At 36.0% G+C, this 17,855-nt stretch overlaps 1 protein-coding gene across 1 annotated transcript in view; it reads left to right on the forward strand.

Annotated features, from left to right (window-relative positions):
• LOC109103625 (homeodomain-interacting protein kinase 3-like) overlaps positions 1-13,779 on the forward strand; it is a 68,040-nt gene extending 54,261 nt beyond the window's left edge. Inside the window, exons 10-18 of the mRNA XM_042774717.1 lie at positions 733-850; positions 982-1,103; positions 2,451-2,582; positions 2,751-2,803; positions 6,992-7,294; positions 8,289-8,435; positions 8,914-9,143; positions 10,017-10,156; positions 10,609-13,779. Of these exons, the coding sequence (XP_042630651.1) occupies positions 733-850; positions 982-1,103; positions 2,451-2,582; positions 2,751-2,803; positions 6,992-7,294; positions 8,289-8,435; positions 8,914-9,143; positions 10,017-10,156; positions 10,609-11,085 (1,722 nt within the window). The 3' untranslated portion in view covers positions 11,086-13,779. The remainder of the gene's footprint in view (positions 1-732; positions 851-981; positions 1,104-2,450; positions 2,583-2,750; positions 2,804-6,991; positions 7,295-8,288; positions 8,436-8,913; positions 9,144-10,016; positions 10,157-10,608) is intronic.
• Positions 13,780-17,855: the final 4,076 nt, after the last annotated feature.

Below are 17,855 nucleotides of genomic sequence, written 5' to 3' on the forward strand. Positions count from 1 at the left end.
TTTTCTTTGTTGTTAATAAACGGACAATATTTGGCCGAGATAGTTATTTGAATATCTGGAATCTGAGGGTGCAAAAAAATCTAAATATTGACAAAATCACCTTTAAAGTTCTTAAAGGTGAACTTTAAGGTGAACTTCATAGGTGATACTATATATATATATATTTAGTCTACATATATATATATATGTATATATATATATATATATGTATGTATGTAAAATCATTATTGTGATGGAGGGGCCTTGCCGTAAGTCATAGCTCCAGGGCCCAGTGTGGACTTTATGCGGCCCAGGTCATGTGGCATTTAGCTTCATCAGGGCAGTACTGAGGTTCTCTCTATTAATGTTTTGTCTCCCCCTATTGGACATTTGAATGCAGATCAATTTAATGTGTGTCCTAACAAATAACCTTTGTTGCACCTTTATTGTAAGGAACAAAAGATAAAAGCTATCGAAGTATATGATAAGGTTGCAGTTTATTTTAGTGTTTGCACCTACAGTTCACAGTACTTGCTCAAAAATATATTAAAAATGTGTAGTGACTACATGGTTTAAGGTAAGTTTTGGGGTTCGCTTCAGGGTTAGTACCTAGTTATTACACAGTTATTACACAGTAATTACATAGTATGCAAATGCAGAACTGGAATGTGCAACTGAATATCGCTCATTTAAACTTTAAATGTTGTCTTTTAGACTTTATGGTCTGATTTTTCTTTTCTTTTCCTTCTGTAGGCTTTAGTCTCATCTGCCCCTTCATTGATCCATGCTGGGATACCTCTCCAGACAGGAAGTGCTCAGTTTGGTGACTCTTTCCAGCAGGCACTTATTCTCTGTCCCCCAACCTTGCAAGGTACTTTACCTTCAGTTAACTGATTCAAGCATGTGTTAGATCAACTACAATGTTTTTTTTTTTTTTTTTTTACATTAACTTAACACTGATATGTATTATTATAAAGATAATAAACCTGCCTCATGTCACAGGTCTCCCACCCAACCCCCAAAAAACTGCCGGATACTCTGTGCGTATGGAAAGTACAGTACCACTGGTGACACAAGCTTCTGCCATCCAGCCTCTACAGATCAGACCAGCGGTCATTACACAGGTAAACTAAAAAAAGGGATTTTTAAGGTGGAGACATGGTTACCTTTTTGTTTATTTATCCATAACATTAAGTTAAAGGTGCTGTATGTAAGATTTTGACTCTACTAAAGCATAAAAATACCATAATATATTTGCAGATATTTAAGAAACATGCTAAGTTAACATAATTTTTTATCTGAAAAACAATGCTACAGTCAGTTATTCTCCTTTGAAAATGTGCCTTTCGGCCTGGAATGTCTGTGTTTGTTTTGGTTTGTGAAACCCGCCCAGTACCAGTTTACCCAATTGTATTTCGGCACCCTGGGTTGCCAGTTGGCGGAAAACTCAGCGTATTTCATTTAAAGGGATACTCCACCCCAAAATGAAAATTTTGTTATTAATCACTTACCCCCGTGTCGTTCCAAACTCGTAAATGCTCCGTTCGTCTTCAGAACACAATTTAAGATATTTTGGATGAAAACCTGGAGGCTTGAGACTGTCCCATAGACTGCCAAGTAAATAGCATTGTCAAGGTCCGTTAAAGGTATGAAAGTCGTCGTCAGAATACTCCATCTGCCATCAGACGTGAAATTTGGGTTCTATGAAGTGACGGGAACACTTTTTGTAAGCGAAGAAAACAAAAATAACGACTTTATTCAATAATTCCTTTGTCAATGATCTCCTCTGTGTCTCACAGTATGCCGTGTATGCTCTTTTGTGTCATCCACGCCACAAGGATGCGCTGTTTTATTTCAAATCAAAGCTAAATACATGTAGAAACAGCGCATCCTTGTGGTACAGATGATACAGAAGAGCATACGAAGCATACGGTGATATGGAGTGACAAAGGAATTATTGAATAAAGTCATTATTTTTGTTTTCTTCGCTTACAGAAAGTGTTCCCGTCACTTCATATAACCCAGATTGCACGTCTAATGGCAGATGGAGTATTCTGACGACGACTTTCATACCTTTTATGGACCTTTACAGTGCTATTTACTTGGCAGTCTATGGGACATTCTCAAGCCTCCAGGTTTTCATCCAAAATATCTTAACTTGTGTTCCGAAGACGAACAGAGCTTTGACTTGTTTGGAACGACATGGGGGTAAGTGATTAATGACAAAATTTTCATTTTGGGGTGGAGTATCCCTTTAAGTCATCGTCAAGTGCACTCGTTCCTGTTTGTGTCATCAATCTGGCAACCTAGGTGTGCATCAAGTCTGAGGAAGAGGGGCCGGGTGAAAAAACCCTCTTCAATATTTTGAATTTGGACTGCAATACCTAGTTCAACCACTCGGTGTCAATCCTACATACAGTACCTTAAAGCTGTTTTTCAGCTGTGTGTTTTTTTTTTTTTTTTTTTTTCAGCAAGCGTGGTCAAACCGTGCCCAGCAGATCCTGGTGCCCACCTGGCCTCAGGTGGCCCCTGCGGCGCCTTCAGCAACAACTATGGCCTCAGAAACAGTGGCAGGTCCACAGAGACTAGCGAATTGGGGGTTGGTGAAATGAGTCTCTTTGGTTTTCGATTTGGTGTATTGTGTTTTGAGTTTCTTTAATTTGTTACTCGCTCTTTTTTTTTTTTCTTCTATATTTTTGTCTCTGTATTTCTCTAGAGTTGTTAGAGGTTTGGGGGTTGGTGAATGCCCATTGGCCTTGTCAGCTCACCAGCCTCAGCATAGGGATCGCCTCATGTGGTGTCAATTTAAACCATCTTCAAACAGGTTAGTCCCCAGATCATATCCAGACAGTCTGCTGATGTATGGAGAACTGGGAGTGCCACATAAAATCAAAATTTGAAGTTACCAATTATTAATGAATATATCCAGACAGTCTGCTGATGTATGGAGAACTGGGTTTTTTAACCATGACGGAAAAAAACACTATTGAAATGCTATGCTGAAAACCAAAATTGAAATTTCGCGCACCAAGGCTGCCCTTTTTCAGATTTTTTGAAATGAATTTTTTTGCTTACTTTTAATGAACATTCCCTTGGCAACATGGTCCATTTAACAGCTTTGGGCCAGTGATGCTTCGTGATGCTTCTTCCCCACCACCACCAGAAGCTCTAGAGCCTGTTGGAACCAAAGACTTGATACAGATATTATTTTTAAAATAGACCTTGTCTGGGAATCTCACCATAAATTAGGTAAACAGCAAAGATAACACTTTTTTTGCATAGTGGATCGCTCATGTGTTTTTGTTGTTGGTTGGCCACAGAATACCAACATGCTGGCTAATGAAGCAGATTTTAGTGTAAATCCAAATCCGCCGTCTTCCATCATCTTGCAAAACAGGTTAGCTCGTGCTGATGCCCAGAACCATACCAGTCAGAAAGTCTTCATGTGATGATCTACTCCTGGAGAACTTTGGAGGGCAGGGCAGGCACTAGCACACAATGCGACCACTTCAAATCTAAACTCCTTAAAATCAAAAAATTTGAAAGATACCAATTATCTATGAGATTAATTGGCAAAGTTTTGAAATCATGTAACATTCTGAATAAAATAAATGCGCCTATTTTTTAAGAATGTGTAAGTTTTTGTATTTTTTAAGTGTTGTTTTTTTTTTTTTGTAATTGTAAATTTATTGGGTTTTTTTTAGAATTGTTGATTTTTTCAGTTCATTATAGAAGTAATGCATTTAAATTGTTTATTTCCAAATTGTAGAAAGGCCTCCAGATTTAATAGGGGCACTTTAAATCATTTCATCATTTATGCATTTTACAATTTAATCCAATCAGTGCATTATACGGTTTTTCAATTTTGTATGTTTTTATTGATTTTTTATGTGTTATGTTTTAAGATCATAAAAAATATTTCTAAAGTTTTATTAAAACAATGGTAGCTATAGAGCGAGAGGGGCGCTAGGTTGACAGTAAAAAATGGTAAATAAAATTTAGCACATTGATAAGTAAATTTTGGCATTTTTTTGAAATCAGACAAATGGAAATCTAGTTTGTGTCTGCTTATTTAAATATAGTTTGAACTTAGTTTTTTGTATAGTTAAATTATTTGGATTGTTAAGTTAATTTTTATTTATAGTGCATATGTGGATATTGATTTTTAATTTATTGAATTTTAATTTTGAATGAGTATTTGTTGGTTGGATTATGGTCCGAAAATTCAATAATGTATTTTCCATTTGGGCACTATATTTAAAATTTAGATTCCATTTTGTTTTTCGTCAATTTTTTATTTAACGCTATAGAATTTACTTATCAATTGCAATTATTTATTTATTCAACCTTCTATAGTTTAATAAACTTGAAATAAATAAAAAATAAATAAATCAATAAAAACATACAAATTGGGATAATTTTTTTATTCTGGAGGCCTGAAATCTCCAAGTTTGGCATTAAATGATTCTATACTGAACTGAATATTTAGAATCTTAAAAAGGCAGACACTTAAAACAAATTTTCTTTATTGAATTTTCATTTTGCACCAGTATATCTTGCAAAAATGGTAGTTGATGTATAAATTTAACTACAGGTGTATGGTCCGTGTACTTTTGGAATTTTCATTAAAATTGAAATAAAAATCGTAAAAATGAAATAAAACTTGTTTTTTAATGTGTATATAAATGCTAAATTTAATTTCTACCTTTTTTAGTGTCTCTATACAGACGTTAGCCCACTTTCACACTACTGGCATGACTCCAATAACTGCTTTATGAAAATTTTTAGCTTTTGATATTTTATGATCTTAAAGTGCCCCTATTATGCTATTTCTAAGGTTCCTAGTATTGTTGTGGGGAGTCTTCTACAATAGGTTTACATGCATGCAAGGTCAAACAACCCTTTCCTTTTTTCAAAATATGCATTTAATACCACCTCATTTTCCAACGATTCTTAAACTATTAGTTCTAAGATTCAGTCTCTCTAAACCCCTCGTATGGTCGAGTCTCATTGATTATAAGGATTTTTGTGAGATCGCAATAAACTGAAATGAATGACAGCTTTATAATTATTATAGGGAGCGCAGAGCGCACTTTCTTGGCCAATTTATTCAGAATTTGAATAAATTTTGTTTCATTGTGCTGTTGGACCAGTGACAGCTGCACGCTGCAAACATCCGCATATAGACTGCGACCAAAATGGTCTCATTTTTTTCAATTTTTCTGACACATGCATGTCCTGTCACCGACAGCCAGTTTAGTTTCACTTTTCTTCTTGTTTTCAAAAAGCTTGTTATCTTTGCTGTTTGCCTCACGTTACACCATGGAGGCTTTCTTTATTTTCTTTTTTTAATTAAATTATTTATTTGATTCCTCACTGTTTGCTAAACATTCTATAATTTATTATTCACTGTATATAATAGCATGTGGAGCCATGCCTTATCTTATTCATTTTTGTTAATAAACGTTATCTAGTTTGTCATTATAGCCCACTGTTTTATTGTTGTTGTGCTTTTTAATTAAGTAGGTTTACAACAATGAATCAGTCTTTTGTTTTAGTGTTATAAAGTGAAAAGTGTATATAAGCAAAACAGACAATTATCTTTTCTTGTAAAACGTGACAACAAGATCGCGAATTCGAAGTGAAAGTGTCCAAAGTCCGGCTTATAACACAGCAAAAGAGGAATTCCCATTCACTAAATTTAAATCACAATGATACTGATGAAAAAGAATGGGTTGAATGTTGAATGCTCGTTACCATATAACTATAAACTATGAAAAAGTTAATCAGCATGCATTGATTAATGCCATGTTGTAGCAAAAAAAACTGCAATTGATGTGCTAGTGAGACCAACTGAAAAGGTCGCAAAAGAGCGACCAGTGGGAAGAATGAGTCTAGAGCCATGTATAGCCTAAACGCGGCATTATGCGAATGCCACTATCAGTGAACAGGGCAAAATATGTCAACATGTATAAGGCATGTGTAGCCTATACATGCATTGAGCGACCATGCATGGTCCTCTCCAATAACGTACCCATATAGCACACAAAGTTATGACAAAATTATCCCAATATATAATTTAATGATGATAGATTTCCCAGGATTCTGTAATGTCTATTTTAAAAAATAATATTTGTATTAAGTCTCTGCATTGTTCCAAAGACGGCTCTAGTTCTCAACTGAAAGTGCGGGAGAAGCATCACCAAATTTGGCCAAAGAAAACTTGTTAAAATCGATTTTTTTCTATATTAAAAGTATGTTAAAAGTGCAAAAATTAATTAACAAGCTGAAAAGTCGAGAAGCATCACCAAATTTGGCCAAAGTTGTGTAAGTTTTTCTAATTTCAATTTTTTTTCAACGTAGCATTTAAAAGGTACAATAACCGTAATTTTAGTTTTTTCCATCATGTAAAAACAAATGGACGTTGTACTTTTGCCGAAGTTATGATTTTCCATATAAAATTAGTATTTTAAAATTTTATTTTTTCAATAGCGTAGCATTTAAAAATACAATAACCGCCACTTTTATGGATTTTTTGAGTAGTTTTTCATCATGTATATAATATATATCTATATATAAGTATCAATACACTCGATTTGGTTTTTATAGAATACATTTGAAAGAAAATGTATTCTGTTCATTTTTAAATAGAAATATGTTAAATAAATATCTAAATATTCATTAAAAATACATCAATCATTAAATAAACCAGTATTCCTTGACATAATCATTTTACAAGCAACTTTGCAAGTAGCATTTGAAAGTTGATCACTTTTGTCTTTTGGTAAATGTTTATGGAGATTTCAGTCCCAAAACACACTTTAGTAACAATAATCAATAAATCAGTTTATTGCTCTGGTAATGAAGTTATTTGTTTACTTTTTTTTTTTCAAATTAATTTTATTAATTAAAGTAATGCGCTTAGAATAGTTTATTTTATAGGAAAGTTGTTTTTTTTATTATTTTCTTGCCTTGCTATGGTCATCTAATTAATCATTATCATCCCCTCCAGAATTAACAACTTCATGCACAGCACCAATTCCCAAAACTCATCATGCCAGTCCCCAAAGGTGGTAGACCATGCCAAAAACACAGAGGAGGCGGCAGCGGATTGTGTAGTGGAGGCAGAGTCTGAGACTGTGCCAGAGGATGAGCCTGTGTGCTGTAAAGCAGAACCAGAGTACGAGGACTCAACTGTCTCTCAGGAGCAGAGACAAACCATTGTGATCGCTGACTCTCCGAGCCCTGCAGGCAGCGTCATCAGTATCAGCAGTGGAACAGATGAGGGGCCAGACACTCAGAAACATTCACTAGAGTGAGTTTACTGACTTATATTTGTCTGGAAGTTTTAATGAAGGGGAAAAAAAATCTGTCAGCATTTATTCACCCTTATGTTGCTCTCAGATTTAAAGTTTTCTTTAATGGAACCAAAGATAGAAGTAAGATTTTAGGATTTTTGATTTGAAGATTTTTTGGAACAAAAATTGTTTCGGTGTATATTTGGCCATGTTATATCTCGTTCACCATACCATGGAAGAAAATAAAAATTGCATTACAGGTGACAGGGTGAAGAAGAGATAACAGATTTTCAAAGGGGTGATATGGCGTTGCTAAAAAGAACATTATTTGGTGTAATGCAATGTGTTTACGCAGTATCAAGTTTCAAAAAACACATTATTTTCCACATGATGTACATTATTGTTGGTCCTCTATGACCCGCCTTTCTGAAACACATCGATTTTTACAAAGCACATCGTTCTGAAAAGCGCAGTGTGCTCTGATTGGCCAACTATCCAGTGCGTTGTGATTGGCCGAATACCTCAAGCGTGTGACCGAAATGTTACGCCCCTTACCAGGTTCAGGAAACTTTCCTCCGTAAAATGCACTGCACACACTCTAATATTAGACCTGAGCTGAATTTGATAAACTGGGGCTTTAGTTCTCATTATAAATCATTGCTGAGATGGTTGCATTGTATATGTGATAAATAGCTTGTAAAGGCAGTAGGGAGTGTGATATGTATAATCTATGATAAAATGCCCAATTTAAGGTGAGAAGTATTGCCCTTTAAAGTTAAAAAAATTTCAATTTGAAGTTAAAAGGTAAATTTCTGTCACTTCTGTGAGCTATCCAGCACACAGAATATGAAAAGCTTCTGGAGTCAGCTGTCCAAGAGAGGCCTAAGCCAGTCAGTGTACCAGCACAAAAACACACTCAGCTAAACACTAATTATTGTTATTAACAAAATCACAGTAAATATTGCACACCTCTAAAAGGCAGTGTTAAAAAGTATACACACTGTGTTTCAGGTGTAAGGGTAGTCCGGAGTGTGAGGCCTGTCAGAGCACACTGAATATGGAGCGTGTGTGTTCCCTGAGCAGTCCCGATTCAACCCTTAGCACCAGTTCATCTGCTTCAGAACAGTCAAGCACCTCCCCCTGCAAGAGACCCAACAGGTTTGACCTTCACACATGCACTTATTTACTAGTAGTCTGAGGACTTAAGGCCTGTTCACACTATGACCAATATCGGTGTGATATATGAATGGCTGTTCAAAAAGACACAAACATTTGCATGCCATCAATGTAATTGTTTTAAAGAGATGTTCTGGAGGTGCGATCTCTCTTCCATCATACTGCAAAGAAAACTGGTCAACCAGAAGGATTTGTGTTTTTGGTCACATGCCCAGAGCAGCTGCTTTTACTTAAAACTACAACTTGGTGGTGCTCAGGAACAGAGTATTTGCTAAGCAAAAGTGAATAGCAGAGAAACGATCCAGAAGCGGCTCTCCTCTGTGCTGTTGTATTTGGTGTTGTTTGATAAACACCAATCAAATCGGAATTATAGTGTTCCATTCCAAGCACTCTTTTTAACTGAGCATGTTTTTTTTTGTGCTATATGCATCTGAGTAAGATTTATTTGGTCTTTGTTCAGCATGTCAGATGATGAGTGTGAAAGCGGATGTGATACGGTAGACGGCTCGCCTGCGTCGGTGTCCTCCAGCCGAGCTTACAGCCCCTTCCTGGAGGCCACCTATATTAATAACAACAACCAGAACTGCAAAACCAATGGAACTACAGAGGCTGAGTCTACCAAACTGCCCGTGCGCACCATGGTGGTGCCACCCATGCGGGTTCAGAATAATGAGTCGATGGGCCGCACAGGTAAAAAATCTCACCAACCCTATCAAAACACTTCACTGACAATCCCAGTTAAAATCCATGTTGTATGAAAAGAAAAAAAAAATTATATTATTTGAAGACTAAGGCAAATGTGAAAAAGCCTGACTGAAAATGTCAAGCTCAAATGACCACAAGGGATACAAACAGCTATAGTTTGAAAAAGCATCCATAGCATTTCCATAGCACACTCACAGTGGAAGTGACAAAATGAGACATTTACCATTGATAAAGGTAGGGGATGTCAAACTTGACTGATATTGCTGAAATCTCACTACTCCTCCAGAAATCCTCCACTACACACACATAAAGAATCATCACGGACAGCAGTCGACATTTGCAATGAAACGTTTGGACCAGAGCACATTTGTTGGATCACAATGTTTGTCAGTTCTTTTTGAACTGGAGATGGAGCATGATTTGTGTTAATGGATTGCAAAAAGAATAAAAAGTATTTCATACATTGAAAACAGCTTTGATATTAAGCAAACCGGTTATAGAAAAGCTGTTTCTGTAAACAGCTAAAACATTTTCCCTTTAAAAATAATTGGTCCCAAGTTTTTAAATAGTGACAGTTAACACAGTAGTAACTTTTTTTTTTTTTTTTTTTTTTTTTTTTTTTATTCCCTGTGTTTGGGAAATACTGATGCATATTTTCAGGATTGAGAATTTGCATGTCCAAAGCTGAAATTGCACCTTTTTATTTAAAAATGAATGTTACATTTCAAATTCAATTTCTATTTTCAAATGACAGTTTTACTCCAAGCTAATTGAAATGCACTAATCTATCACAATTTTATGAAGCTTCCGAGGGGTGTTGCCTAAGTTTGCCTGCTCTTTCCTCCATTGTACTTATAGAGGCATCATGCCCACCCAAAGGCCGCAGTGGTTACAACAGACAGCCACCCTACACGACGTTACTGGTGAATCGCCAGCAGAAGACAGCACAGGCTTTCCCACCCTTGCAGCCCTCTCAACCACAGATTCCCTTTGGACAGGTCAGTTCATGTCATTTGATCAGTTGTTGTATAGACAGCTAGATATTAAGACACTACTAATGCAAATAAGTATATTAACAAGTAAATAAATAAAGAAGCTGAGATGGTGTGAATCAAATCAGCGATAATTTTTTTTTTTTTTTTTTTTTTTTTTTTTTTAATTTTGCCACAAATTTTACCACCACATTTAAGTAGAAGCAATGTAAACAATGTGAAAAGAAAAATAATAAAATGACACAATTATTAAATGTAATTTCGAAATTAATACCTTTTTTATATTATTATTTTTGTTGTTGTTATTTTTACATTTATTTAGACAAATAAGAATTTCAATATTTATAAAAAAAACAAAAATATGGTGGGCTATTTTTTGGTTCTCGGCTATTTAAAAACCATTATTGACTGATAGCCACTTGTGTGTTTTGGAATAAACTGATTGGTTTGTGCTCTAGGTCCAACATTATGGCTCATCCCACCAGGAGTGGAACGGCAACTACAGCCACTGCCGACCTCAGGCGTTCATCCCACCCACTGTTCATGGCCACACCTTCACGCTGCCTCACGGTAGTCCCACCCACTCAGCCCACCCTCCTCAATCGCACTTGGGCGTCCACCCTCACACCCAGCCGACTTTGCTGTCCTACCCCCCTCCAGGCCCCCTGGTGACAAATGCCCCAGTGGCCCACCTCTTGGCTTCACCTGGGTCCACAAGGAATCACGTCTTTCAGCCAGCTTATGGCCTCACTCATCCGGCGGGACACCTTGTGCACCAGGTCACTGTGGGGCTCAACCGCCTCTTGCCTTCTCCAACCCTCCACCCTCAAGGCCAGTTCAAGCCTCTGTTCCCCCCACACTCCTTCATCGCATCACCTGCATACGCAGGCTTCCCCCTCAGTCCCACCAAACTAAACCAGTACCCGTACGTCTGAGACTCGCTCCTCAGCCCTCTGGAGGGCCACCAACACGGACATAACGCCAGGCTCATTGTAGAAACCACAAACCAACTGGTTCCCGCACCCAAAGCCATGGCACAAGAGAGAAAGGAAGCAGTTTCTCTGAATCACGTAAACTTGACTGAGTACAATTAAAATGAGCTTTAAAAGAGGAAACATTTGAAAAGTCTTTAGCAAGTAGGTAAAGAAAGTGCACGGTTGAGAAGCAAGCGATTGGATGAAGAAAAACTTTTTTTGCACATTTGATACATCACTTTATCAGATTTTCAGATCTTCAGATTTGAGTGCTCCTCTAATGAATATCAACAACGGAAGGTGTCCAAAATCATGTGATGGTCAACTTATTTTTATACATTGCCTTTACCTTGTATACAACACACGTTTGTGTGTAAAGGCAGCCCTGTATGTTGTTCACAACATAAAATGTGTCCACTTGTCCTGTTTTCAGTATTTGTACTTTTCACTGCGTCTTTGGTGTCGTTTGGAATGGAGTCTCCTAAAGGAGTCGTTCGTCACATGCTGCATGTGTTGCATGATGTTGATCAGAGAGGAGCCTATAGGGGCTCTTGACGTGTCTAGAGGCTCGCTGCATTGTTGTCTCCAGCCATAGTGCCTTATATATCGGCAGTCGTTTGTGTTCTACTATCTCTCTGTGTGTGTATATACAATGTGTTTGTGTGCGTAAGTGTCCTGGACTGCAGCACTTGCAATTCAAATCAGTCTGTGCATTCTTTGTGTGTGTTACACACTGGTGTATTATTTCATGCATAGATAGACATCAATGTACTGCATTGCACAAACCGCAGTGCTTATTTTTGGATCCATTGTATATTTGAGATGTAGTGAGTTACTTTTTGCGTTACTTCATCAAAAGACGGCATGCTTTTGCTGCTGCAAATGCTTGCTGTTGGATTTGTTCTTATTTGTTCATTTTGTTTTGTTATCTTAAATTCACTAGATGTGTAGAGAATACAATGAATTTCTATTCAGAAAAATCTACAAAACTAACAGTATTTGTACTGTTTAGTTGGACTGCAATACAATCTATATAGTTTTTTGTTGTTTTTTTTTGTCTGTGTTTTTAGTTCCTTGGGTTTGCGTGTGTTTGTGTTTGCTGTGGTGGGCATGGCTTCGACTAGATGAAGACACAAATGCAAATATCGGTCTTTGATTCAGGGTCATGGATTCATCTTAGCCTGAGCAGACCATGCAGTATTTGATGTATAGACACATATTAGTATATATCTAATAGAGCTAGTTTATTTAGTGCTGAAGCTTGACACGGTGTGTTTTTAAGGTGTGCAATTATCATATATGCATGTGTGAATTGATTTTTTTTCTTAATTATCATTATATCATATTTTGAAAGCTTGTTGTTGTCAACTGCATTTTATACATTCCGTCAGGGAGAAATAAATATATTGTGCGTGTATTTTTTATATATATATATATATATATATATATATATATATATATAGTGTGTGCATTTTTGTTTTCAGTTTGTTCGGCTTGGTTAGTGTGTTTTTGTCTCTCAAATGAAGTTGCTTGTGCATCACCAAAGACTATAATTTGAAGGCTCTGTTCCAAACCTAGTGATCTGCCTAAGCAGGTGCAATTTCAAGGCATTGTAGTTACACTCCTGATGCAAAAGCTGTCTGAGATTCATTTTAATGGATATATATCATTCTCCTCAACTTTAACATTGGAATTAAAAAAAATAATAAAAATGTGAACTGTAAAAAAGAAAAAATAATAATTGTGAGCAGTGTAAAGTATTCAGCTCACCCAGAAAAAAACAAGATGTCGGATTAAAATGCAATTATTCATTTAGAACCAAAACGTATCCATTAAAAATAGTTCAGTTTGAATAAAAATGGACTGTTTTACCCAGTATTTCTGTCATATAAATTATGCTTACGAGTTATGCTTACTACGTATGTAAAATGATCTATATTGGCTGAGTATGAAGACAGTAGACAACAAAGCAGCTCGTTAGGCTTTGGAACAGAGCCATTTCTCTGAGCAAGGTAGCTACTCTTTCTGCATAGACCTCACGTATACTGTAGTAATTATAGTCATGGGGTAAATTTCAAAGATTGTATTTAAAAAATGGCTGAGGTTATGTTTAGCTTTTTGAGTCGTATCATCTATCTTGAATGTATCATAGACAAGCTGCTATATATTGATTGCCACTTCAGATAGCTGTGAAATTAGATTAGACTAGTTCATATCTGCATTCGTTTATTTGTATGGGTCTCTCTGATTGCCTAAACTAGAAGTGGATTTTGATTTTGAGTAAATATTTTGCTTCAATGTTTGGAGTGTCATTGTAACTACTGTACTGCTGATACTGGACATTTAAAATTTTTTTTTTTTTTTTTTTTTTTTTTTAAATCAGTATTGTATCTTCATAACCGTTCTGACTCATCACTGCATATTAATGGATGTATTTAACTTAATTTTTGTATGTTTACCTGTTTATCTATTTTTGACTTGTAATAGCTTGCAGGATTGATTTAACTTTATCCTAATGAACAGTTATTCTGCAGTGTTTCAGATATACAAACATCTGTATTTTTGTTAAAGGGATACTCCACCCCAAAATGAAAATTTTGTCATTATTCACTTACTGCCATGTCATTCCAAACCCGTAAAAGCTCCATTCATCTTCGGAACACAATTTAAGATATTTTGGATGAAAACCGGGAGACCTGTGACTGTCCCATAGACTGCTAAGTAAATAACAGTGTCAAGGTCCATAAAAGGTATGAAAGTCGTCGTCAGAATACTCCATCTGCCATCAGACGTGCAATCTGGGTTATATGAAGCGATGGGAACACTTTTTGTAAGCGAAGAAAACTAAAATAACGACTTTATTCAATAATTCCCTTGTCAACAGTCTTCTCTGTGTAACAAGGATGCGCTGTTTTCTTTCAAATCAAAACTAAATACATGTAGAAACAGCACATCCTTGTGGCGCGGATGATACAGAAGAGCATACAGTGATATGGAGAGACACAGAGGAGATGGTTGACAAGGGAATTGTTGAATAAAGTCATTATTTTTGTTTTCTTCGCTTACAAAAAGTGTTCCCGTCACTTCATATAACCCAAATTGCACATGTGATGGCAGTATTCTGACAATGACATTCATACCTTTTATGGACCTTGACACTGTTATTTACTTGGCAGTCTATTGGACAGTCACAGGCCTCCCGGTTTTCATCTAAAATGTCTTGAATTGTGTTCCGAAGACAAACGGAGCTTTTACGGGTTTGGAACGACATGGGGTTAAGTGATCAATGACAAAAAAAAAAAAATTCTCTCTCTCTCTCACTCGGTTAATATGATAATCAACCCCATAACTACATACCACTGAGCACTTATTAAAATGTAGTGTGCAGTAACCACATGGCCATGCTTTGATATACAGTGGTGTGATTAAAAGAATTTAGTGTCCAAATGAATTGTGATTTTATTAATGTTTGTCATTTAAAAATTGAGAACATGTTTGTAACAAATTATCACTGATGTCAGCTGATGTGTTATAATCATGTTTGGTAAGGTTTTTTTTTTTTTTATTTGGTTAGTTTTGTTTTTTTTTTTTTTTTTTTTTTGTGAGCAGTGTAAGCAACACTGTGTGTGCCTTTATTATGATATTGGTAATGACACATTCACTTTGCAAAGACAAGTATTCAGCTCACCCACTGGCCAGACCAAATATAAGAAACAACAAACAGTATAACTTTCCATTCCAGGGATCGAAATGGTTATATGCACGTAAAAAAACAATAATAATAATAATAATTAAAAAAAATTATAGATGTTCTTAATTTGAGTTGTTAATCACTAATATATTTCTGGTTAATCTTAACCAGCTAATTTTAACTTTTTTTGTTTTGTTTTTGATATTCTAATTTCAATCTTTGAATGTAATGTATTGCACCCTGTGCATGTTTCGATCCCTGTGAAATGGCATCCACCAGCATTTACCCTGAATACATCCAATGACAATATAGAAAAAAACTGTACTCAACACTTTCAATATTTATTGTATGTTCATATTTAAACAAATTCAAAAGGATATGGATGATTTCTGTTGAACTCTTTTATAGTAACAGCATTCAATAAACATTGCCACAGTTTTAATGACATTCAATGTTTTTATGCATTTTATTTTTATTATTATAAAGGTAATGTATTGGCAAAATAATATCTGGGTCTTTTTCTGAATTATTTTATCTAAATTATTTACCAATCAACCTGAAAATAACTTCTCTGTTTTTTTTTTTTTGTGTTTGTTTGTTTGTTTGTTTTTTTATGTGTATACAAGTTCCATAGTTTCTTTCTAGCATATTTTACAATCTGTCAAAGAAGTTATTTCACACTGCAAGATGTGGATTTCCTGTTTCAATTACTTGGTTAATTAAGAGTTGATCAAATTAAACTGGTATTCATGGTTTTGATATTTGTAGACTTTTGTGGCTTTTTGATTGGGGTTTTTCTTTTTTTGATGCTACACTAGTCTGTCATGTAGCACTTGCACTGTGAAATATTTAACAGTATGAGGACTGGGGAAATGTAACCCTTTGGATATAATGTCTTTACAGAGTGTAATTGATGTTTCATCTCTAGTTCTCAGTGAATAAAGATGTGACCAAGCCTTCTCTACTTAGTCACATTAAACAGAATTTCCAGGTGACTTTTGGTGAGTGAATATGAAATAATGGTGTTTTATTGTCAAGATTCACTTTGAATACAAAAGAAAAATAAAGTAAAAACAGAGCAAAAAATCTATTGTTGCAACCCTTTCTACTTTTAGAACCAAAATATGGCAGGTCTCTTTGTAGAACTTCTTTGCAGTACATAACATTAGATGTTTAATTATTATTTTTTTTTTTTTATCTTCTTTTAGCCAATGCATAACTTTATTTATTTAAGCAAAGTGTCCCATTGCACTATAGGAAATAAAAAAATACAATTAAAACAAAAAAATTATGTGACTTAATATTGTAACTTCTATGTACACTTTTGTAACGTGACTATATTCACAATAATACACAAATCAATCAAATACTGGTAGTGATCTTTCAGTGACCCTTTTATGTAGTTTACATTGTTACAGCAGGTGGCTACAAGTATCATCCACAGAGTTACTCAATATTACCTACATTTGTTTAACTCTTGTATAAAACAATTTCATAACTGTTACAATACATTGTCAAAAGTTTAATATATATATTATATATATAACTTTTGAAACTTTTGACAGTGTACAGTCGTGGCCAAAAGTTTTGAGAATTACATAAATATTAGTTTTCAAAAAGGTTTGCTGCTAAACTGCTTTTAGATCTTTGTTTCAGTTGTTTCTGTGATGTACTGAAATATAATTACAAATGCATCATACATTTCAAAGGCTTTTATCGACAATTACATGACATTTATGCAAAGAGTCAGTATTTGCGTGTTGGCCCTTCTTTTTCAGGACCTCTGCAATTCGACTGGGCATGCTCTCAATCAACTTCTGGGCCAAATCCTGACTGATAGCAACCCGTTCTTTCATAATAACTTCTTGGAGTTTGTCAGAATTAGTGGGTTTTTGTTTGTCCACCCGCCTCTTGAGGATTGACCACAAGTTCTCAATGGGATTAAGATCTGGGGAGTTTCCAGGCCATGGACCCAAAATTTCAACATTCTGGTCCCTGAGCCACTTAGTTATCACTTTTGCCTTATGGCACGGTGCTCCATCGTGCTGGAAAATGCATTGTTCTTCACCAAACTGTTGTTGGATTGTTGGAAGAAGTTGCTGTTGGAGGGTGTTTGGTACCATTCTTTATTCATGGCTGTGTTTTTTGGGCAGAATTGTGAGTGAGCCCACTCCCTGGATGAGAAGCAACCCCACACATGAATGGTGTCAGGAAGCTTTACTGTTGGCATGACACAGGACTGATGGTAGCGCTCACCTTTTCTTCTCCGGACAAGCCTTTTTCTAGATGCCCCAAACAATCGGAAAGGGGCTTCATCAGAGAATATGACTTTGCTCCAGTCCTCAGCAGTCCATTCACTATACTTTCTGCAGAAGATCAATCTGTCCCTGATGTTTTTTTTGGAGAGAAGTGGCTTCTTTGCTGCCCTTCTTGACACCAGGCCATCTTCCAAAAGTCTTCGCCTCACTGTGCGTGCAGATGTGCTCACACCTGCCTGCTTGCCATTCCTGAGCAAGCTCTGCACTGGTGGCACTCCGATCCCGCAGCTGAATCCTCTTTAGGAGACGATCCTGGCGCTTGCTGGACTTTCTTGGACGCCCTGAAGCCTTCTTTACAAGAATTGAACCTCTTTCCTTGAAGTTCTTTATGAACCTATAAATTGTTGATTTAGGTGCAATCTTAGTAGCCACAATATCCTTGCCTTTGAAGCCATTTTTATGCAACGCAATGATAGCTGCACACGTTTCTTTGCAGGTCACCATGGTTAACAATGGAAGAACAACGATTTCAAGCATCACCCTCCTTTTAACATGTCAAGTCTGCCATTCTAACCCAATCAGCCTGACATAATGATCTCCAGCCTTGTGCTCGTCAACATTCTCACCTGAGTCAACAAGATGATTACTGAAATGATCTCAGCAGGTCCTTTAATGACAGCAATGAATGCAGTGGAAAGGTTTTTTTGGGATTAAGTTCATTTTCATGGCAAAGAAGGACTATGCAATTCATCTGATCACTCTTCATAACATTCTGGAGTATA

The sequence above is a fragment of the Cyprinus carpio genome, chromosome A18, assembly GCF_018340385.1.
Source record: "Cyprinus carpio isolate SPL01 chromosome A18, ASM1834038v1, whole genome shotgun sequence".
Classification (NCBI taxonomy): Eukaryota; Metazoa; Chordata; class Actinopteri; order Cypriniformes; family Cyprinidae; genus Cyprinus; species Cyprinus carpio.